Source organism: Peromyscus maniculatus, chromosome 11 (assembly GCF_049852395.1).
Source record: "Peromyscus maniculatus bairdii isolate BWxNUB_F1_BW_parent chromosome 11, HU_Pman_BW_mat_3.1, whole genome shotgun sequence".
NCBI classification, from domain to species: Eukaryota; Metazoa; Chordata; class Mammalia; order Rodentia; family Cricetidae; genus Peromyscus; species Peromyscus maniculatus.
In genome coordinates this window covers 45,749,847-45,772,680 of record NC_134862.1, presented here as the reverse complement: position 1 = coordinate 45,772,680, position 22,834 = coordinate 45,749,847, and the positions used below count along the sequence as shown (strand labels likewise).

The following is a 22,834-nucleotide window of genomic DNA, read 5'->3' as shown; positions in this document are numbered from 1 at the left end:
CCACGCTTTCTGGAAATTCACACTGAAGTATTCTGAGCTGATGGAGTGTCGTGTGAGAGTTATTCTCAAATGGCTCATAGAAAACATTGCAATTGTGTAAAGTATAAAGTTATTTAAAAACCACCATGGCAATTCAAATACATTATTGAACATATGGCCCAGATGTGTGTGCATTTTGTTTTTAAAGATTTATTTATTTTAACTTTATGCGTATGGGTGTTTTGCCTGTGTATTGTCTGTGCACATGTGTGTGTAATGCCCAAAGAGGCCAGAAGGGGGCATCAGATCTTCTGGAACTGGAGTTACAGGTGGTTGTGAGCTGTGTAGGTGCAGGGAACTGAACTTGGGTCCACCTTTGGAGCAGCAAGTTCTGTTAACCTCTGAGCCATCTCTCCAGTCCTACATGTCTACTTTGGAATTTTTGAATCATGGGCATTACAATGAACACAGAAAAAGCAGTCAAAAGCCCAATGAGATAAAACAAACAGTTCTAAACATTTCTTCTCAGACTCGGTGGAGCAGACCCCTGGTGGGGCAGGGTCTGCTTTCTTTGGAAACCACTGCTCTGACTAGAGGTTTCTCTTTTGAAGAAATCAGATTTTCTTTGGTCTAGTCACTGAGAGATGAGGAGCTCCCAGATCTATTTCTGAGGCCAAAACACCCTCCATCATGGTCAGAACTGAACTATCTTCTCTTATGTTTTTGGTTGTGAGCCTAGCCTTTTTTTGGGGGGGGGGGTTGAGACAGGGTTTCTCTGTGTAGCTTTGCACCTTTCCCAGAGCTCACTTGGTAGCACAGGCTGGCCTCGAACTCACAGAGATCCACCTGGCTCTGCCTCCTGAGTGCTGGGATTAAAGGCGTGCGCCACCACCGCCTGGCGAGCCTAGCCTTTAATGGCTGATCTATCCCTCCAGCCCGGAACTATCTTCTCATTCTGTTCATCCAGGTCCCTTCTCTTTGCTTCCATCTCTGATGGTTGATGACGGACCAGAGAAGAACTTAGTTCGGCAGGGATGTCCCTAGGAACCCACCTAGGCGGGCTTACCTGTATCTGAACCGTGTCCTTTTTGGGTCGATACCCATAATATTCCTCCTGGCGCTTCACGAACTTCCGGAAGTGTTCCTGGATGAGGAATGTGGCATAGAACTTCCCCACCGTCACCTCGTCATCTGTAGATGGCCAAAAGGGAGGTAGTGAAGGCCAGTGGGAGTCTCACTGGGATTCGGAAGGGAAAGCTGAGGGGCATTGGGCTCAGGTGCTCGGTCCATCCTGCTGAGGTGGTGAACGGGCACCTCCCGCCCTGAATGGATGCCCTGTTAGATGCATAGTCTCAGCCATCCTGTGTCTGCCCTAGACTCTGGTCTCCCCAGGCAGCACTCACCTCCTATTGGAGGGATGACTTGGTCCAGGAGCTTCATGCTGGTTCTTTTCCAGATCTTTTTGATGATGGCTCTCAGCTCCTCATTAGCTTGTTCGAAGTTGCCTGGGGCAGGGCATGAGAAAGGTAGGCGTGGCCCTGAAGTGGCCGAACTTGACCAGGTTTCCCCAGCTGCCTGCCGTTAGTTCTGCACTCTCTGGCTCAGTGTTCTTTTGGGGTAGCTGCTGTGCTCTGTCCTGACAATGGGATGGGGGCAGGGGGGCAGCAGCCCGGCTCCTGGGTGCTGGACTTTACTCCCCATAGGTCTTGGCTCACAATGGTCAGACTGGTTAATTTGGTAGGGCACCATTTCCCTTTCTCTCTGTCAAAACACCAAGTCTCTGCATACTCTAGTCTGTCCCACGGTCCCCAAGCAGCCCTCCTGCTACCCTGACTTGCTCCTTCCTGAATGCTGGCTTCCCTCTTCTTGTCTGCCCATAGCCGCCTCAGATAGGGGGATGCCCCCAAAGGCCCTGGAACCCTGCCTCAACCCTGCTTTTAACCCTGCTCCTCCCGTGTCTGTATTCCAGGTTTAGGGGCTTGAAGGTGTAGTGGAATCAAGTGTGGGCCCTCATGCCTGCCCAGGACTGAGTTCTCCCTCTGTCGAGCCTGGAACCACTCAGGGGGGACCCCAGCCCTGAGTGATCACCGTCATGCCTCAGGGCCTGACAGCAGAGCTGAGGAACCTGAGACAGAACCTTAGTGAGCTTGCCAGGCAGAGCAGCCTCAGACTCCCTGCAAGACCTGAAGGGCACGAGCAGTTGGTGACCGTGGCCTGGCTTCCCTCTGTCCACATTTCTGGGAATCTGTGTCAGAACCCACCCTCGAAGAGAAAGGGGCATCCATGAGCGGGCTCTCACCTTCTGTCTTGATCTTGAGGGCTGTGCGTACCAGGGCGAAGAGTGTGGCATTGAAGGTGACTGTACCGTCGCTGTTCAGGGGCATGTTCATACCCACCAGCCTCTGTGCACGGAGAGGGAGGACTCACCGATGTACTGGGACCAGGCCCAGCTCATCAGGTCATCCTCACCCGGGTGGCATGGGAAGGGATGGTTATAAGGGCTGCTGTGTGGGCTGACTAGGGTGCATCCATGAGACCTGAGGTCAGCAGCGAGGAACTTGGAAACCGCTGTAGAACCTGGAATGTCTACCATGGCCCGTGTGTTACAGGTTTGCACCCTAGGGTGGTGCTGCTGGGAGATGGTATAAACTGTAAAGGGTGGGCTGGGGGGCAGCTTTGGGTCACTGAGGAGCAGGGTTTCTTTTCTCTTTGGGTCTTGACCATGAGACGAGTGGGTTTGCTCCACCGTGGCTCTTACCATGGTATGTGGCACCAACCCCGCCAACCAGAGGCCTAAATGCAGTGAGTTTGCCTGGTCTATGGATTGGAATCCCCAAACTGGGAACTAAAACGGCCCCTTTCTCTCTCTCAGTTATTTGTTACGGTGGTGGTCATCTGACTGACGTAGTGATCCGGGAAATCACTGCTGTAAGATGCCTCCTCCTAGCAGGCTCTCTCTGGCCACCTAGCGCCACAGCACCTGTTGATTTGGATCCCCTGAGCCACAGTTGCTTCGCCTCGCAGATTACCTTACATGCTACCCTGTGTGGGCAGAACTTCCCGAAGCCCAGAGGGGGCTGGATCCTCCTCAGCAGGGTCACCACATCCAGGTGCTTGATTCTGCCCCTGCGGGAGGACACACAGACTGGTAGATCCAGGAACGTCACCCAGAGCACCCCTGCTCTCGACTCAGAGAGTGGAAAAGGAGGGAAGGAAGCCAGGGGGCCAGGAACATTTCCTGGTTTTAAAGCTCGTTTAAAAGGCCCGGGAGCCTAGTGTATTATTTTAAATACATTTTAGTAGTTCTTTGCAAATTTCATACAATGTGTTTCGGTCGTATTCATTCCTGCCTCTGCCTCCCTCGACTCTTCTCAGATGCCCCCCCCCCCCCAATAGCCTTTCAAAAGAAGAGAAGAGGTTTGGGTTCATGGGTGCCCACTACAGAATGGGGCTCTCCATTGTGGGCAGATACATGCTTTCTCGCAGGGAGCTATCCTCTAGTGCAGGGGATCTGGATTTCACTTCCTTCATGCTAAGGCCATCCTTAGGTTTTGGTCAAGCTGAAAGCGGGGGTGGGGTGGGGGGCGACTCTGGGGTTGTACTAATAAATCAAGGGAGTGGCAGCCCACTTCAGAGACCCCTCCAGAGCTGGGAACACAACTGCAGTGTGACCATGACCTCCAGAATAGGCCCCAAACAGAGCAACCAGGAAGGTCAGGTGAGTACATGCCCAAGGCCCTGGCAGTAATAGAGGGCTGCCCTAGGAGCGTTCATTTGGGATGTTTTATGGACTGCCTTGTCCTCAGAGCTGGCTGGGAAAGAAATGAGACATTTCTGTCTTGTTGGGAGCACAGAGGTCCTTGTGCTCCCAGATAAGCACTAAGAAACCAGGGATGTTAAGCACACAGGGCTGTCTTTTCAAAGAAAAAGATGTACAACCTGTTTTCTGCCCAGAAGGCTGGGAATGGAGGTGGCTGATAGCCTAGGTGACCCTTGTAGCATCTGTAGGGCCAGGCCAGACCTGGCACCTCCAAACTCCCACAATCAGGACTGAAGGTGACCAAGTCTAGATGACCTCTGTGCTATCTGTCTGATCTGCCCAGATCTCCCCCTAGACCTTTAAGATAGCACATGCAGCCTGTCTATAGACCCCATCTTCGTGGAAGAAGTGATGTGGACTTTGAGAAGAGGTTCGATGTAATTATGCTTTACTGTGCACACAGGATTGTGTTACACTAGGAAACTTTTTTTCCAAATTGTACTGTATTTAAATATGGCTAAAATAAACTGCCTGATGTCAGACTCTAAAGTTAGAACCAATACCAGCTACTGAGTCGTGTTGAACTGGATTTCCTTCTTGCCTCGCACAGATCGATACTCTGCTGGCCTCAGCATTTGCAGAGACCCCCACATTGTCTGTATCCTAGGTGCTGAGTACGCACACATACAACACACACACACACACACACACACACACACACACACACACACACACACACACACACACGCCCATATGCATACTTGGGATTGAGCCCAGGGTCTCTCACATGACCAGCAAGCATCTATCACTGAGCTACATCCCAGCTCCCAGGCTCAAGTTAGTACTGTGGGGTAGTGATAGAAGCAAGTAAATTAAAAAAAAGTGTGTGTGTGTGTGTGTGTGTGTGTGTGTGTGTGTGTGTGTGTGTCTGTCTGTCTGTCTGTCTGTCTGCCTGTCTATGTGAGTGAATACTATGAGTGTTCAGGTACCCATGGAGGTCAGGAGAGAATGACTGATCTCTTGGAGCTAGAGTTACAGACCGTTGTGGGTCATCTGACATGGGTGCTAGGAACCAAACTTGGGTCCTCTGGAAGAACAGCCAGTGCTCCTAACCACTGAGCCATCTCTCCAGCACGCCCCCCTCAGTAGTCTTTAACGTTCCCTTTGGAAGTATTTTAGGGGACAGTTGCCAAGGACTCTGGACAGACTCGCCTTGAATTTTGGTGCCGTCACTTACTGTGGGACGCAGGACAACTTAATGTCTCTGCACCTCAGTGTGCTCATTTGTGAGACCACGGTGACCAGAGGACATGTGCCTTAGGTTGTCGGAAGAACTGGATGAGCCAATACATGTAGTATTTAAACCTGACAACTGGGACACATTTAGCAAACGTGATCTTACTACTTCTTCTATCAAGAGAAGTAAGAGAGAAGTGCCCTCCCCGCCAGGCTTTAAGGTGCAGGCAGATGGCCTGAGGAGCAGGCTAAGGCTAATGAGGACTCTAACTCAGACAGCCTGAGTGGGGCCTGGGACTCTGCATTGTAATCGATCTCCAATACAGCCGGTGAGCAGAGCCCAGAGTGAGCAGCCAGGCCTGGAGCGCCTGGTGAGGTACTGAGAGCCTCCTCACTCCCAAGTACTAAGTAGACAACTAGAAGCTTGGTGAGCATTTCCTTAGAAAGTCAGGGGGTTTCTCCTCAGAGGGAATCCCTTCCAACTCTGAGACATGCCGTGGAACCTTGGGTGGATTAAGGGAGAACAGATAGACTCCTGAGGGAATGCTAGGATGAAAGGGTGGGCAGTTTGATAAGCACCCAGCACGGCCCACAAAGACTCACTTAGCCTCCGGGTCATACTCGGCCCAGATGGCCTTGAACTCATCCAGGTGGTGAGGGCCCAGAATGGACCAGTCCCTTGTGAGGTAGTCAAAGTTGTCCATGATGACAGCCACGAAGAGGTTAATGATCTGCAAAAAGATACAGGTTCCCACAGCACAGGCAGGTGCGGCAGTGACTGGTGTCGGGGTGGGGGACAGGAGCAGACTAGGCATGGGCTTCTTCCTCCTGCCAGGCCTCCGGCACACTCCACATTCCACACGCAAGTGAGGCTGGACTTCCGTCCTTGCCCCGCATGGGCTCTGCCCAGGTGCTTGTGACCATTCGCTAAAACCAAGGTAGGGCACCTCTTGGGGAGCCATTCTGATTTCTGAGAGCTATTCTGCCTCTTCTGGCCTGGCCCATGGCCCTCTCGCCACGCCAGCCTTTTCCTGTCTACCCTGGGGGTCCTCTGAATCGCCAGGCTTGCTCACATACAGACTCCCTCCGTCAGAGCCAGGGCTGGGTCTTGTTCACGGTTCCTACCTCCTCACCTGTCTCTGTGCCTGGCAAATGTTAGACATCCAAAGGTTTGGGGGTGAATATTGGGAAGAAAAAGGAGCGCCCGTATGAGGGGGCCCAGGGGATGCCTTCCTCACAGACAGCGCTGCCACCCCCAAGTGACTTCATGCTGTTTCTGACCCGAACCAGGACCTCTTGACTCGTTTCCAGAGTGTCAGTTGTCTTTTAACTCAACATCTTTCTGTGCTGAGGAACAGTTAGGGTTAAATGTCTCCACTGGGAGCCTCTCCCTCTGGGAGCCTCTCCCTACTGGGAGCCAGCCTCATCACAGTCCTCTTGATTACAAACTGCACACGTGATGTGCATACTCTATAGAGTAAGCTCGCCGTGCACACAGTGAAAACATCTCACAGCCTGACTGGAGCAAGAAAGATCTCACAAAACACAGACACCCCAAAGGATCAGAATAACGGACTGTCTAACAGTTTCCAGGATCCCAGAGGTGTCCCCATGTAGGAGGTGATAGGCTCCACCCAACCTCACCCCTCAAATCAAAGCCCCGCCCTGGCTGGAGCCTGCTGACTCGGTTCTCACCAGGAAGGCGCAGAGCATGTAGAAGCTGATGAAGTAATAGTAGGCAAAGTTGGTACCACACGTGTACTCCTCGCCCGGGGCGTAGTCTGACTCTGGGTCACACAGCTTCCCGTAGCTGCAGGCCAGCAGGATCTCTTGCCAGGCTTCTCCTGTGGCACACCTGAGCAGGGGAGAGACGCTGTGCGTTGGCCTGTATACACGTGCTTGGTCCTGGGGAACGTCAGCCGGGAGGGGGGAACAGAACTAGGCTCCTCCCCAGGGTAGGATCCCCACAGGCTTGGTCACAGTGACCCCTCTTCTCGGCAGCCCCTCTGCTCCACCTTTATGCATGGTGAGAGTAGAGCTGAGCCACAGAAAAAACCCTTCTTGGAGTGGGGTGGCTTTTACACATGATGACCGTCACCGCACAAGTGAGTGTCACCGGTCAATGTCAAGGGTCACTGAGGCCTCAGCAATTTTCGAGAGGGACATTTGACCTCTGAACTCTCCTTTCGCAGGGCAAAATAGGCAGTGTTCCATTCAGGAGGAATTCAGTGCCAAATATCAATGCAAGGTTTTGTAACGGTGACAACTGGGTATTAAGCCAGGCAGGGGACTCCTCTAGCGCAGGGCCTGTATGGGTCTGGCACTGCTTGGAGGGGTGCAGAGGGGGACCCCTAGAGTGCAAAGGGGGACCCCTGGAGTGCAGAGGGGGGACCCCTGGAGTGCAGAGGGGGGACCCCTGGAGTGCAGAAGGGGGACCCCTAGAGTGCAGAGGGGGGACCCCTAGAGTGCAGAGGGGAACCCCTGGAGTGCAGAGGGAGGACCCCTGGAGTGCAGAGGGGGGACCCCTAGAGTGCAGAGGGGGACCCCTGGAGTACAGGGGGGAGCCCTGGAGTGCAGAGGGGGGACCCCTGGAGTGCAGAGGGGGACCCCTAGAGTGCAGAGGGGGGACCCCTGGAGTGCAGAGGGGGGCCCCTGGAGTGCAGAGGGGAACCCCAGCAACGCCAGCGACTCATGCCTGAAGAGCAGCAACACAGCTTGAGGGAAAGTCTGGAAGTTGTTGTTCCGGTTAATCTGTGTCCCGTCCACCATGGCGATCTTCCCGAACATCTGCAAAGCACAGAGAACCAGGATACAAGCAAGCACCTCTTCGTCTCTTCAGTCGTCTCCCGCCACGTCTGCGTGACCTGCTTCCTACCCTCACCCTTATTTCTCCCCGGTGCCTTTCACTTGGAACCGTGTCAGATCGGAAGCCGAACACACTGGATTCTTTCCTGGGTCCTGTAACGTTCTTCCTATCACACCAAACAAAAGGCACTTTCTCTACGGCAAGCACTAGATGAGTCAAGACGTGGGGAGGGGTTCTGGGCTAAGGCCTCCAGCTAAGGCTTTAGAGGCCAGGTCTGCTTCCTGAAGGGCACCGCATGCCAGGGTCTCTCCTGGGCTACACCCTGGCTCGTAACATGGAGCATCTGGGGTTCAATTCTACCTCCTCTCTCAGCTTGGAGCTGACCCCTCGGCTCCTGGGATGTGGGAGGCAGGGAAGTTCAGTATTCAGCTGCATGGTGGGTAGGTCTTTCTGGGTCCACAGACAAACCCTCCAGCTTAGCTAGGACCTCACCCTTTGGCCTGGGCCCACCCGCCTCTCACCTGCATGCCGATGACTGCGTAGATGAAGAAGAGCATGACAATGAGCAAGGCCACGTACGGCAGGGCCTGTGGGGGAGAGGACGCAGCATCAGCTAAGTGTTTCACCCGCCTGCTCCGAGGGCCACAGAACCACAGCCCCGGGTCCTGCAGCCTGCCCTCCCTTGGCTCACCAGGGACCTGCCTGGCTCTGGAACTCTGGGACCCCACCCTGGGCTAGGGGCATCCCTGGGTCAGTTTCCTGGATCCCTGGTCTTGGCCTGTTGGGCTGGGCACCCGCACCTGGAAGGACTTGATGAATGTCCACAGCAGGGTGCGCACACCCTCGGCCCGGCTCAGCAGCTTGATCAGTCTCATGACCCGGAACAGGCGGAAGAAGGCACTGGAGATGCGGGCGCTCTCATCTGGGTCCTGCGGGGCAGCAGCCCCAGAGGTCAGTCTGGGGCTGCCACTCCAGGGTAAGGGGCAGAGCAGGCAGGAAATGCAGTGCACGCACGCGCGGGTGGGTTTTTTTTTTTTTGTGGGTGTGTATGTGTGTAAGTGTGTAAGTGCGTGTGTGTGAGTATGTGTGTGTGTGTGTGGTGTGTGTGTGTGTGTGTGTGTGTGTGTGTGTGTGTGTGTGTGTGTGATATTCATAGTGGGAGGATTCCAGTCCCACTTCACAGTCCCTATTGTCTCATAGCCTTGGACCATCCTGGGATGCAGGGCTCTGGGGCTGTGTATCTCAAGAGGGTTGACTGTAGGGTCCAAGCTATGTAGTAAGCCAGTGCTTGGGAGCAGAGCAGGGATTCTTTCTGGGTTGAGGCTGCAGCAAGGCCCACTGCTGGCGTCCTGTTCATCTCTCCCACTCCGTAAACCGGCACTAAGCTGAGTATCTGGTGGCCCGTAATGTCTTCAGAAGTGTCCAGTAGCTTTACCAAGCTGTTTGCCGGACACTCAGTGCGGTCACTCCCCCTTGACCCACCCTACTCTTGAGTGTTGTAAGTTGGGCAAGCTCCTGCCCTTGTACCAGCCTTAGGCCTGTTCCCTGTGTACCAATTTGGGCCCTGTTCTCTGTGCCCGCTAAACTATCATGGAGGTCCTGTGCCCTCATCTATAGAGAAGGTATGGGGAGAATCCTCGGCCCATTCCTCAGGGCTCTAAGGTAGCCACTACATCCATGCATATTCTACCACAGAGCCCCCCACCTCTACCCAAACCCCAACCCTCACTGGGCCTGCTCTAGGGAGAGGAACCCCATGCAATCCATGCAGCCAGCTCAGCATGCAAGCTGCAGGGCAGTGCGAACAGGCTCATGCGGCCTGAAAATTACAACGTTCCCGCAGCCTCCACCCAGGCAATACAGTCCCCCGCTGGAGGCCAGGAAAGTCTGTGGAGAAAAGAGACGAGGTGGAGGGGAGGGGAGGGGGAGAAAGGGGAGAGAAACACATGGGAGGGAGGTGAAGAGAGCTGTCAGAAAGGACAGACACGAGGAGAGTTAAAAGAGAGAAAAAGACAGGCAAGGGATGGAGACCCCACGTGGCTGCAGTTGGGGCAGAGAGTGGGTGGGAGCGAGGACAAAGCTCTAGGGAGTCGTGAGGCAAGAGGCCTGGGCAAGGGAGTAAGAGGGGAGGGGAGCCTGGACAGAGACAGGTCCCATCTCATCTTTGGGACGCATCTATGGGTGCCAAGGGCTTGGGTTCTCCCTGGGTCTGGGTTATGTGGTCCAGGGAACATCCTTGCTAAGGACATACTGGGAAACACATGCTCACAGTTATGAGGAGATTTCCCCCCATCCCCTGTAACCAGGGTTGATGCCCTCCCAGGGGTCCAGCTTCCAGGGGGTGGGGGACACTGGAGACCCCTCCTCCCACCAGGTGTCCCTCGGCTCAGGACTGGGACCAGGATCAAAGCTCGCATCTCAGTGGCCTGGCTCCTCGGTGGTTGGGTATATGGGAGTGGCTATCTTTTCCTTGGCCACATTTCATGAGATGCCCGTCTTGGGAGCCCTGGGTCAATGAAGGAAGCAATCATTGAGCTTCTGTGTGCCTGCAGGGAGATTGGTCCCAGCACTCGGCTCCCTGCACCACTGGTCTCAATCCTGGCTGCATGTCAGATTCATCTAGAGAGTTATACAGTATGTGTGCCACTGCTGGGACCCACCAGGCCAACGAAGCTAGGGACCATGGAACAGGCCTGGTTTCAGCGCACACCAGGAGAGTCACGTGTAGCCGGATGACAACCCTGTTCTTGTGTAGTCTGACCAGTAGCCACTTGCCATGAGTGGCCATTTGAATTACAATGAAAACCAAATGAAATTAGAAACTAGTTCCTCAGTGCCATCAGCTACATTTTCAGTGACCAGGAGGTAGGTGCATGTGAACAGGGCAGGGTGGGTGGGGCTGGCATTGCAATTCTGACAGAGAGGCAAGGCCCTTCCCTAGTTTGTATGTCAGGAACGGAAATCAGCCTTAACATGACCCAATCACATATTCATGGTAAGGGAAAATTTTTTCCACTTCTGAAAACCAAAGTATGACCATGACATCTTCCACAGCCAAGAGAAAGGTTTCTGGCACATGGGTCTCAGGCTTTGAGAAGTAACTGTTTGAATTGGAGCTGTTTATTCTGGCTGTTTTGAGTTCTGTCTTCAGGCTACTTGGGACAAGTATGGCTCTCGGGACACAGAACATGTTTTCTTGGCAAACAGCATGCATGAAAACACACAGCACATATACACTACACATTATTCTCTCTCCCCCCTCTCTCTCTCTGATTTTTCCCAGAGACCACCCCCTACCAGGCCTGAGCAGATGGAGCTGTCTGTCACCATTTGTGATGAGGTGACCAGGGTTCCCAGGATCCTCCCCTAGTACAACAGACAGTTGGTGTTGGCAGCCAAGTCCCCAGAAGGTGCCACTTTCCCTGGGGCTGGGCTTTTGGAGCCTCCGCCCAAGGCCCCTTCCCCACAGACTCAGGCTTTTTTCGGCTGGGCTCCCCTTTCAGGCATCTGCAGGGTTGATATCTGTCTTTCCCATCAACTTGGTGCTTTGGGCTAGGAGGTAGGAAGTTCACAAGGAGGCCCTGCCTATGATGAGTCTCCTGGCTCGAAGGAGCTATCACTTGGGTAGAATCTCGCTGCTCCCCAGCTGGAGTGACTTAGATAGATGAATATCCTCTCTTTCTCTTCCTCTTGGCTTCCTCTGCCTGTGCCTGGTTCCTGGGTGTGGTTCAGTGATGAGCCAAGAGGACACTGGTTTTTGCTTTCTGCTTCTGATCTTTGGATCGCTTCTTCCAGCCTCCTCTCACCTTTTGCTCAGCCTTCAAAATACACCCCAAGTTGACCACCTCTCACCACCCTACAGCCGAAACCCTTCTCTGCCCCCTGCCGTGTGGACTGCTGCATGCCCCTCCTGGCTGCTGTCCATGGGTCAGTCCTGGTCCCTCCCAGCACAAGCTCAACATGGCAGCCACAGTGATCCAGTCAGATCTCATGTCTGAGCATGTCTGCACCTTCCAAAGAGCTCTTCGCCATCTCAGAGATCTGACCACAGCTTGTTAGCTCTGTTCTGCCCCATTCCGGGTACAAGGGCCTTCTGCTAGCCTCTGTGTCCAGCAGGCACGCTCCTCCTACAGGCCCTTCACACATTCTCCTTTTGCTTTCCAACAGTGTCTGTCATAGAGACAAGGCTTACTCCTTTGCTCTATTCAGATCTCGCCTCCAATACGCTCTTAACACCACCCTCTCCTTCCCTTCCGTGCTCCATCCTTACCCACTTTGATTTATCACCATGCATTCTATCATGTGGTTGATTTATTGTCTGCTGCCCACTACAGTTTTCTTCCCTGCTGTGCCTCCAGCACCCATACAAGGCACATATAGGTATTCGGTAAGTGTTTAGTAAGTGGCATAACGGACTGACTCCTTAGAGAAGAGCCGCCTTTTCAGTCATTTAGATTAACATCTCAAAAGTGGAGCGCTCACCCTTCCATGACTTGATCAAAACCTTTAGTGCGTTCCTATAAAGTGAGTGGGCTCGTGAAGTTCACAGCCTCCCCAGCCTTGTCCGGCCCCCTTCTCCCCTCTGCATGTCCGTATGGACCTATTGAGACACCCCAGCATGTCTGACCTCTTCACATCCTCTCCCACATATCTCCAGAAGTTTCCCTGCCCTGGACATGTTATCCTCCTCAACTCCACTGCTACCTCCTACACCTCCCCCAACTCAGCCGCAGACAACCTCTGCTGGACACTGAGTTCTTTCTTTTCTTTTGGTTTTTCGAGACAGGGTTTCTCTGTGTAGCTTTGTGCCTTTCCTGGATCTCGCTCTGTAGACCACGCTGGCCTCGAACTCACAGAGATCTGCCTGGCTCTGCCTCCCGAGTGCTGGGATTAAAGGCGTGCGCCACCACCGCCCGGCTGACACTGAGTTCTTCATGTCTGCTGTGTTGGCATACTCGGATCCACCCGGTACCCAAGGCACCATTCTGCTCTGGAGGATACAACTCCTCGAAGGCAGAAGACTTGTCCTTCCACCGGTCTAACCCCTAGGGTGCCATGCTGCGCTTGCCATGGGTACCCCATAAACTCTGCGGACTGAACAGGAGCCCTGCCCCAGTGGGGGCTCTGCCCACCCCATACTCACATCGATCTCACTCAGGATGACATCAATGATGCTGCCGATGACGATCAGGAAGTCAAACACATTCCAGGGGTCTCCAAAATAGCCCTGGGAAGGAAGGCCATGGGAGAGCAGGGGCTGAGCTGTGGATGGAAGCAGCTCTGACCGCCAACAGGGGGTGGTGGGGTGGTGAGGGGGGCACCCATCAAGGTGCTGGGCAGGCCAGGGCTGCAGCATCCCAGCTCTTCTCTCTTTCTGACTTCTGATTTCTAATTCTCTTCCCCTAGAGCGTCAGTGGTAGGGGTTGTTGGCAGCTTAGTCTAGATGGGAATCTCTTTCGCCTCCAGAGTTCCACTTAAAACTCCTGCCAGAGGGCAGGCAGTGGTGGCGCAAGCCTTTAATCCTAGCACCCTGGAGGCAGAGCCAGGCGGATCTCTGTGAGTTCGAGGCCAGCCTGGTCTACAGAGCGAGTTCCAGGACAGGCTCCAAAGCTACACAGAGAAACCCTGTCTCAAAAAAACAAAACAACTCCTGCCAGAGCTCGATGGCACAGAACTGGATTGGATTGGAATGAGACTGTGGGAATGGATTCGAGAGCCAAAGAAACAAAGCAAGATCCCAGTTGGAGGCCTATGCTTCAGAAGCAGAAAGGGAGGCAGGGGATGGGAACGGATCCACAGATGCAGTACCCAGAATCTGTGAGCAGCCTGAGGACAGGAGCCTAGGCTGAAGGGCCCTCAGTAGAAGAAGACCCAAGTCTCTCGTCCCAGGCCACAGCCGTTCCTCTGTCCCCGTGGCTCAGTCACTCACCCTGGGCTTGAACGCGATGAGCTTGAGGACCATCTCCAGGGTGAAGATGATGGTGAAGGCCACGTTGAGAATGTCTGAGATGTGGTTCATCTGTTCCGACTGGTTGTAATGCTGAAGAGGCAACGGGGGAGATGCGGGCCAGACGTACCAGCTCCAGATGGCCATCCTCGATGCCTCCTCTCTGTGGGCAGCCCCGCCTGTCTGCCCTGGGGCCCACTTCTCACCTGTGTTTATCTCGTCAAGCTGGAAGACTAGTCATCCCCTGACTTCCACCAGATCTTAGGGATACCTCTCATGCCTATTCCACCCCATAATAGGCAGTGGTAAAGGATAGAGTGGGAGGTTCAACAGGCGCAAGGCCGACCAAGTATGGCTTGGGGCTGCAAGGCCAGATATGATTTACACATTGGTCCTGGGTGGCCAGAATTGGCAGTCTCCTAGGCAGGGCTCTGCATAGTCATTATAGAGGAGGACTAAAGAGAAGACCCCGTGCGTTCTGGGTTGACATCACCACTGTCTAGTGGACACAAAGCTGGCCAAGTTTCCTATATCCTATACCCCAGTGACGGGGATGAAGAGACCCTTCAGTTGACAGCCTTGGCTTCTGTGACCGCCTCTATGGTCCACCTGAGACTCTCGCTCTTTTTTGAAAAGCTGATGAAATTCCAACGTCTTCTATAGAACCTTCCAAGGTAGGCAAGAAGGGTCTGCTGATTGCCCTCCCCCTTAGTGGCATCGTCTACGGCCGCTGCCCGACTCAGCTCCCAGACACTATTACTTATATTCCTCTACATGACCAGGGTCTGTAGCTCAGTGAGTCCCCTCCCAGGTCTCCACGAACCTACAGTGCGTGGTCCTATCATCGTGTTCTTGTTTCAGTGTGAGATATTCCCCCACAGGCTTGTGTCTTTGAACACGTGGTCCCCAGACTGGGGTGCATTGGGAGGAAGTAGGTCACTGGGGTAGGCCTTGAGGTTTATAGCTAAGCCTTGCTTCCCACCCTGTCTCTGCTTCCCGGTCTGCGGAGAGGGAAGCAGCTGCCGAGAGTTCCCATCACCATGCAGCAGCCTTTCTTTCAGTCTGTACTGTAATCCCCTCCAGTCACGAGCCAAAGTCAACCTCTCACTCCTCGGGTGCTTCGTGTAAGGTGTTTGGTCACAGCTATGAGAAAAGCAACTAACATATATTAAGTATTTCTTGGGCTCCTAGGAGCAGGGAGTCTAGCTGTGAAGTTGTATTATAAAGGGCGTAAGAGACCAGATGCTTAATTAAATAGCAAGATATGATCGATGAAGGGGTGGCTTCTCTCCTAAGAGGGCTGCCTGTCTTGTGAATCCTAAGCCTATTTTTTCTTGAGGGTCAGAGCGCCTTGAGTTTCCGAACAACCCAGCCGTCCAGATTTGCAACAGTGAAGGGAAGACAGAGAACACGTGTTCTGCTTCCTGCGCATCCTCCTTGCCTGTAGCATTCATCTCCTGTTTGCGGAATTGCCATCCCATCTAGCTGGAGGCTGGGATCAGTTCACTCCTGTGTCCTGTGGCAGGTGCTCTAGAGACACCGACTGGGATGGACTGGGGACTTCTCGACATCCCTGCCCCGCCCAGGCCCTAGGTCCTGGTCAGTTCCCCATCTCCTTACCTGCATGCCTAAGCAGATAGTGTTGAGCATGATGAGGGCAAACATCAGGTATTCAAAGTAGGAGGAAGTGACGACGTACCACACCTGATACTGGTATGGGTTTTTGGGGATGTAACACCTCAGTGGGCGGGCCTTCAGGGCATACTGTACACATTGGCGCTAGAACACGATAAGAGAGCAGAGGTCAGCACCAAGAGGCCCATGCCTCCGTCTCTGTACCTATGACCATGGGGTTGTAGGAAGCCTGGTGTGCGGCGTAGGAACAGCTGTGGCCAGGCGCTGAGGAACTCGGAATGACTGGGCATCTTGAGTTCCCCTCGGGTGATCGTGACTCATTCTGATCACAGCTGCAGCCCAGTGCAGAGGTTCTGAAAGGCTTTCTCTCGGGACAACAGGCAAGTTCCAGAAGAAAGCCTTCCCCCCACACCAGTGCGAACTGATTCAGGTTGGAGGCAAATGGGGTCCACAGACCAGGGCTGGGCCCAGGTGGGGGCCTCTCTTCACGGGCCCGTGGGACGCTGCTGCCCATCTCCGGCAGGTGGCTCAGTACCTGGTTCTTGTCCAGCTCGCAGTTCTTATACTCCGTCTCCCCCTGTTCCTGGAAGGTGACGATGACGAAGCCCACGAAGATGTTCATCATGAAGAAGGCGATGAGGATGATGTAGATGATGAAGAAGATGGCCATCTCCACCCGGTTGTTGTAGATGGGGCCTGTGTCCTCCTCATTGGAGTCTATGGCCTTGTACAGTAGCCTTGGGGTAGGCAGAGAGGAGAGGGAGGATAAGTAGGGTTGGGATAATGAGGGTCAGATCCGGGCCAGGAAGGTGGGTGTTATCCCAGTGGCCACAGGAGCCAGAGCAACTTTCTGGATATGAGAGAGAAAGGCAGAACTGGTTTAGGGAGGGCTAGAACCCACCCTGTCACGGTCCTGCCACTCCATGGGGGCATCTTAACTACCCCCAGCCAACCATTAAGACTCCCCTGTGGGGAGAGAGGCATGCATTTGTGTGTGTGTGGGGGCGGATTGGGCAGATTTTGTCAGAGTCCTCTGGTCAGGCTGCGTCATGAGTCAGTGGGTTGGCTGAGCACAGCTACAGGCCGGCACGGTACAGTGGGGGCATCTCGTCTCTTGGTACTACCCTAACTGTGCCCATCGTGGACCCAGACCCCAAGCCTTACTCACTGAGGCCAGCCCTCGAAGGTGGAGACTGTGAAGAGTGACATCATGGCCGAGAGCACGTTGTCGAAGTGGAAGTCATTGTGCATCCACTGGCGGGGACGCAGCTCTATCTGGGTGGGGTCTCCGTCCTTGTAGATGTAGTAGTAGCCCCTGACACAGGGAGGCCCAGGGAGGCCCCAGTCACTCCACAGCGTGGCTGGGGTACCTCAGCCACACCCACGTCCCCTGGGCCCTGGGCCGTGAGTGAGCCAGAGCAGTGGGACAGAGAGGAAGGACACTGTTGGGCATCCCCTCCCCACGGCTACCGGCGCCCCGGGGCTTCTGTAAAGTTGGCACCCCAATGCCCATCCCGAAGGACACCGTGTACCTCACGTCAGCCTCCCGTTCCCCTCAGCTGGCAGAGCCTCGAGTACCTGCACTCCTTCTCCGTCATCTTGGATAGGTCATTGCAGCTGTAGAACTTGCCCTGCATCCAGGAGGGGAAAAGACGGACGGGGACACGGTCATAAAATCAGGGCAGGGAAGCAGGCCCTGTGGGTGCTTGGTTCGCGGGAGAAGGGAAGGCAAGCTGCCTGGAAGGAGGAGGCTTCTCCTCTCGTACTCTGAGGGCAAGGCCGTCATTACCCATTTTCCCCCGCTCCCCAACGGCCTCCCACCCAGCCTTGCAGCCGCCTTAGATGAGCATCTGTGGAATGGCCAAGGTCGGACCTGAGGATGTAAGTACACCCAGCCCAGCTCCTTTGACAGTGGCGGCCTCTGAGTCCCCCATCTTTCTCCCTCTGAAGAAGTCTCCCTCACAGTCCACACCGTACAAGAGGAAGGACTTGCGCCCCCCCCCCCCACACTTCTTCTGCCTATGGACAGCACAAGGCCGCTAAGGGAGCAAGAGCCAGACAGATGGACGGACCCGCCCAGGAGGGCTCTGAGAAATTTAAATTTGTCCTCAGAGTTAGATAGGGGTCCCAGCACATCTCGGACAAGGCCTGGCCTCCCCCAAACTGACTTCAGCAAGAGCACATTCTTCTTTTGTCTTTATCACGTGCTGAACACCTGCAAAAGGTTTGGTTTGAGCAACGAGTTGAACAAAGAGTTAAGACGAAGTTAGGTTTGAAATCCAGGAATTCTGGTCCGGCTCCTTGGAAGGCCCTGAGGGAGGAAAGCCCGGTTGCCCCGCCTCCTTCCAGGACTCTGTCATTTCCTCAGGGCACTCTTTCTCTGAGGTTGCCAGAGCAGAGGGTGGAGGTGAAGTAAGAGATCTGGAGGAGAAGCAGAAACTGGAACCTCGCTGGTGCTGAGCAAGGTTCTGGGTACTGGAAAGCAGCAACTGCGTAATTTTGTGCAGAGAGATATGCCGAGCTCTCTGCATCATGTGGAGTGTATGTGACATGCGTCAAGAGTAAAATGTGATGTAAAAGGCCAGTTGTACCAGAAGTGATTCCAGCTGCTGGGTGGGCAGACCCCGAGGGCTCTGGATGAAACTAGAGCACAGATGTGGCGTGCTGGAGGGTTATTGCTCTCACATAGAGAGAACGTAAGAGCCAAAGAAAAGGTGGATCCTCATGGGTTGCTTCAGGACATGTGTTGGTGGGCTCCTGCATGCCAGGCCTGGACTAGGTGCCTGGGTAAGAGCTATGTGACACACAGACTCTCCCCTTGGGGATTCTAGGGTCACAGGAGGAGACTGTGGGGAAAGTGGGCATCCCTTTGCTGGGTGATAGGATGTAAGCATTTTGGTTCCTCCAGGGCAGTGGCCAACAGGACCTCTCCTCCTTAGCGACCTTGAGAGGCCAGATACTGACCACTTTCCTCAAAGCTTGTATCGTGTCCTCAAGAAGGAGCGTGGATTTGCCTTTGAGTCCCTCAACCCTAGCCAAGGCCCTGGCCCATCTACGGAGAAAGTGATTCTTACATGTTGGTTGAATGAATAATAGTGAGATGACATGTCTTAAGGCTGCCCGAGGTTACATAATCAGGAACTGGGTCATGATGGGAAGTAGCACACTCTACTGGAGTCAGAGGCATCTAGAAACCGAAGTTCTGTGGGAGGACGTTCCTCGAGAGAAACTGAGAGCCGTGTTCTCCCAGGGAAGCGTCAGTAGGGTAAGGTCAACTGCAGATGAGACTCAAAGACAGCCTCTGTAGAGGCTCCTGGGTGGTGTGGACGATGCCGGAGGCCTCTGTAGAGGCTCCTGGGTGGTGTGGACGATGCCAGACACCCCAGCCAGGACCATGGATTGCAGAGCCTGGCTGCAGCAATGAAGGTGGCTGGGCTGGGATGCTGTAGAGAGCCCTGACAGTGGGTGGAGGCTGGAAAGTTGGTGAGAGGAAAGATAACTGGGCCTGTGGGTAACAGTAGTCATGACGACGGCAAGGGTGCCTAGAGAACCGGAGGCTAGCCGCCGACATCGGCTGGCACACAGGCTCTGGGTGTTTCCTAATTTTGACACCATAGGTTCAAGGTCATTCGCTTTCACAATTTGGGGTCCTCTTGCTTGAGAAGAAATGGCTGGCTTTTGTCCCATCCTCCAAGTTGGCCAGAGAAGGGCTGCTGGGCCAGGCAGGGTCTCACCTTGAAAAGCTGGACTCCGATGCAGGCAAATATGAACTGCAGGAGGGTGGTGACCAGGACGATGTTCCCGATGGTGCGGATGGCGACAAACACGCACTGTACCACGTGCTAGAAAGGTGGGGGGGGGGAGTTGGTGGGCACCGGGCCTGCTGCCCCGCTGCACCCCACCATCCTGCCCTCGGAACCCTGGGAATTCAAGACTCCGCCTCCTAGTACCGCCAGGCCCACGGGGGCGGGGCCTCGCTCACCTTCAACCCTTTGGCTCTGTTGATAGCTCGGAGGGGCCGCAGCACCCTCAAAACTCTCAGGATCTTCACCACAGAGATGGCGCTGGACCTGCCGGGAGCAAGCTGCTGTGGGGCCTGGAGGGGTGTGCTGCAGCCAGGAGCTTTTCACCTCCTACCTGGAGCTTTCCACATGGGCACGTGCGCGGCCTCCCGACCACCCACCCCCACCCCTCCCCGATGCCACAGTCTCAAGGACAAGGCTCTGAGCATTTAGCATTGCCACTTCAGCCCAGCTGGGGACTACCCCAAGGGTGTTCCTAACTACAGCCCTAAGCCACCCTCCTATTTCAGCCAGGAACCCAGGCATGTACAGGGCTGGGACTCCTGCTCTGAGGCGCAGGCACAGAGCACAGAGCACCCAGGCCCTGGGACTGGGCCCCGCCCCTGCTTACTCGAGGCCCATAGAAATGAGCGACACCGCCACCACCAGCAGGTCCAGGATGTTGAAGTAGTTTCGGCAAAAGGAGCCTTTGTGCAGGAAGGCTCCGTAGGTGGTCATCTGGAGAGAGAGGCAACATCTGGAGCCAGCAGCTGGAGGAGCAGGCCTGCCCCTCCTAGAGAAGGGTTTCCCACCACAGTCTGCTCGGGAAGGTGCCCGCCTTATCAGGGAGTGTCATGTTATCGACTCCCCCTGTCATCTGCCTCAGATAAACCCTGGGTACTTCCAGAGCACCTGTGCCAGTCTCTGCCCTCAGGGGGGAGATGTCTTTCCTTCATGTGCCTTGGCTTCTCCTCCTTCACCGGAGGGGGGAGCCTGGCTGGCCTTGCTCCTGGGACTCACACTCACTACTTCATATTCACTCCCTCGATGGTGTAGCTTGGTTTCAAACTCTGATTCTAACACCCCACTTCTGAAGTCCTCCTTGAGCTCTGGGCAGCTGCCTTCTCCCTCTGCCCAATTGTCAGTGGTGGAAGCTCTGAAGAGGGAGCTCTCCTCCCTCTGCTCCACTGTCAATGGTGGAGGTGCTGAAAAGGGAGCACTCCTCCCCCTGCTCCTCTGTCAGTGGTGGAGGTGCTGAAAAGGGAGCACTCCTCCCCCTGCTCCACTGTCAGTGGTGGAAGCTCTGAAGAGGGAGCACTCCTCCCTCTGCTCCTCTGTCAATGGTGGAAGCTCTGAAGAGGGAGCACTCCTCCCCCTGCTCCACTGTCAGTGGTGGAAGCTCTGAAGAGGGAGCACTCCTCCCCCTGCTCCTCTGTCAATGGTGGAGGTGCTGAAAAGGGAGCACTCATCCCCCTGCTCCACTGTCAATGGTGGAGGTGCTGAAAAGGGAGCACTCATCCCCCTGCTCCACTGTCAATGGTGGAGGTGCTGAAGAGGGAGCACTCCTCCCCCTGCTCCACTGTAAGTGGTGGAAGCTCTGAAGAGGGAGCACTCCTCCCTCTGCTCCTCTGTCAATGGTGGAGGTGCTGAAAAGGGAGCACTCATCCCCCTGCTCCAAAGTCAATGGTGGAGGTGCTGAAAAGGGAGCACTCCTCCCCCTGCTCCAAAGTCAATGGTGGAGGTGCTGAAAAGGGAGCACTCCTCCCCCTGCTCCAAAGTCAATGGTGGAGGTGCTGAAAAGGGAGCACTCATGCCTCTGCTCCAAAGTCAATGGTGGAGGTGCTGAAAAGGGAGCACTCCTCCCCCTGCTCCACTGTCAATGGTGGAGGTGCTAGAAAGGGAGCACTCCTCCCCCTGCTCTGCGCTGGTCCTTACATACAGTCACCCTCTCCTCTGCTTTTGGAAGAGACAAAGGCCTGTGACTCTGGGTTCCGGTCGGAGATGGAGCCTCCCCCTGCTCGTCAGAGCCCGCTACTGTGATGAACTGAACCCAGCGCGCCCACCTCGGGAGCAGGCACACAGGGCTGTGTTGGAGAAACCCAAACCAGGGCAGTGGTCCTTTCTTTAGATAAGAGAACTGCTTTCTGATATCTTAGTCGATAACCTGGGACCCCTTTATTCACCCCAAGGTGACCTTAAGCTTCTGATCCTCCTGCCTCACCTCTTGACTGAGCAGATTACAGGCATAGGCCACCAGGCCTGCTTTCACGCAGCGCTGGGAATCCAAGCCAGCTCTTCATATTGGGCAAGTGCGCTCAATGGAGCCACATCTCCAGCCCACGCGAGAGGAAACTTTGAACAAGTTTTCAAAAGCTGGCAGTTCCTGATTTGTAAAACCCCTTGCTTTTTACATGGTAGAACAAGGTGTGGCGTTGGGAGCCCCCCTTCCCTCCAAAGTTAGAGGGCATTTCCAGACTTGTAGCTTGCTTCTCCAAACAGCTAGACCCGATAGCACATGGCTGAGACGCAGCAAAGCCAGTCTACAAGGCTACTGAACTCTCTCTAGGACACTCCCCACGGTCACTTCTTTGGGAACTCTAGGAGGACAAGAACTTGCCTGGTTCTTGCAGAAAAGGCCTAAGGGCCAATCCCAACTCCCAGGTCCACTTTAGGCTAACCGGGTCTTCCATGTGGAAGATCTGCGCTTTTCTGAGAGGTAGTGGCCACAGGCGGGCCATAGCTCTTGCCTCCAGCCTTTCATTCACCTGCTCCCTTGCCTCACTTCCCTTTGCTCAGGAGCTCAAGCCCTGTGTGGTCTCCTGCACCTGATGAGTCTTCCTTACCGTTATTCACCTCTATCTTCTTCTCCTCCCATCCCTTAGGAGTGTCCCCCAGCGCGTCACTGTGCATAAACTGGAGCCACATCCCAGAGACACTTGGTGCCCAGCCATGTCTGTCCTGCAGCCTTCACTCACCTTAAGGACAATCTCCACGGTGAAAACTGCAGTGAACACGTAGTCAAAATACTCAAGGATCTGGAGGTGGGACAGAGGCGAGGCCGTCAGTGAGAGAACTGGCAAAGCAATGGCTCCACCACCACCATCATTACCATCTTGACCACCATCACCGCCACCACCAGTCACTGTCACCATCATCATGACCACCACCAATCATTGTCACCACCACCACCACCACCACCACCACCACCACCATAATCATTACCACAACTATCACCACCACCATCATCACCACCACCATTATCGTTAACATCACTACCTCATCACGTCAACATCATCACCATTATCAACAACAGCATCCCCCCACCACCATCGCTATGATCTCCACCATCACTATCATTACCGTTACTAACATCAGTACCATCATCACCATCATCACCACCACCATGATCGCCGACACTCTCATACCACCCCCATCATTACCATCTTGACCACCATCGTCATCGCCAGCACCAGCACCAGCCTGCCTCTTCAGGGCAGGCAGGCAGAGCCCATCTTGCCTCGGCTATGGCAACACTGTTCAGAAACGGCAGCGGGGAGTCCCAGCCCTCCAGAAACTGTCAGAAACTCTGATGCCCACATGCCTACAGCCACACAGAACTTGGGCCCTAGGGTGGGGCGGGGCGGCCGAGGCCTAGCGTGGAGGAGGATGCTGAACCAGCCGAAGGGGCT

The 22,834-nt window shown here is 54.6% G+C and overlaps 1 protein-coding gene across 2 annotated transcripts in view; it reads right to left on the bottom strand.

Annotated features, from left to right (window-relative positions):
* Cacna1s (calcium voltage-gated channel subunit alpha1 S) overlaps positions 1 to 22,834 on the bottom strand; it is a 70,117-nt gene that overhangs the window by 5,104 nt on the left and 42,179 nt on the right. The window contains exons 19-38 of one of the 2 annotated variants that reach the window (XM_006982425.4): positions 22,121 to 22,180; positions 19,777 to 19,883; positions 19,346 to 19,433; positions 19,098 to 19,205; positions 16,942 to 16,994; positions 16,532 to 16,678; positions 15,899 to 16,100; positions 15,349 to 15,507; positions 13,711 to 13,821; positions 12,925 to 13,008; positions 9,612 to 9,668; positions 8,582 to 8,710; positions 8,303 to 8,368; positions 7,671 to 7,762; positions 6,671 to 6,830; positions 5,579 to 5,706; positions 3,009 to 3,105; positions 2,279 to 2,381; positions 1,383 to 1,484; positions 1,046 to 1,170 (exon numbers count right to left, since the gene is read on the bottom strand). In XM_006982425.4, coding sequence (XP_006982487.2) covers positions 1,046 to 1,170; positions 1,383 to 1,484; positions 2,279 to 2,381; positions 3,009 to 3,105; positions 5,579 to 5,706; positions 6,671 to 6,830; positions 7,671 to 7,762; positions 8,303 to 8,368; positions 8,582 to 8,710; positions 9,612 to 9,668; positions 12,925 to 13,008; positions 13,711 to 13,821; positions 15,349 to 15,507; positions 15,899 to 16,100; positions 16,532 to 16,678; positions 16,942 to 16,994; positions 19,098 to 19,205; positions 19,346 to 19,433; positions 19,777 to 19,883; positions 22,121 to 22,180 — 2,178 coding nt within the window. The remainder of the gene's footprint in view (positions 1 to 1,045; positions 1,171 to 1,382; positions 1,485 to 2,278; positions 2,382 to 3,008; positions 3,106 to 5,578; positions 5,707 to 6,670; positions 6,831 to 7,670; positions 7,763 to 8,302; positions 8,369 to 8,581; positions 8,711 to 9,611; positions 9,669 to 12,924; positions 13,009 to 13,710; positions 13,822 to 15,348; positions 15,508 to 15,898; positions 16,101 to 16,531; positions 16,679 to 16,941; positions 16,995 to 19,097; positions 19,206 to 19,345; positions 19,434 to 19,776; positions 19,884 to 22,120; positions 22,181 to 22,834) is intronic. The other variant, XM_042258218.2, reaches the window with a different exon arrangement.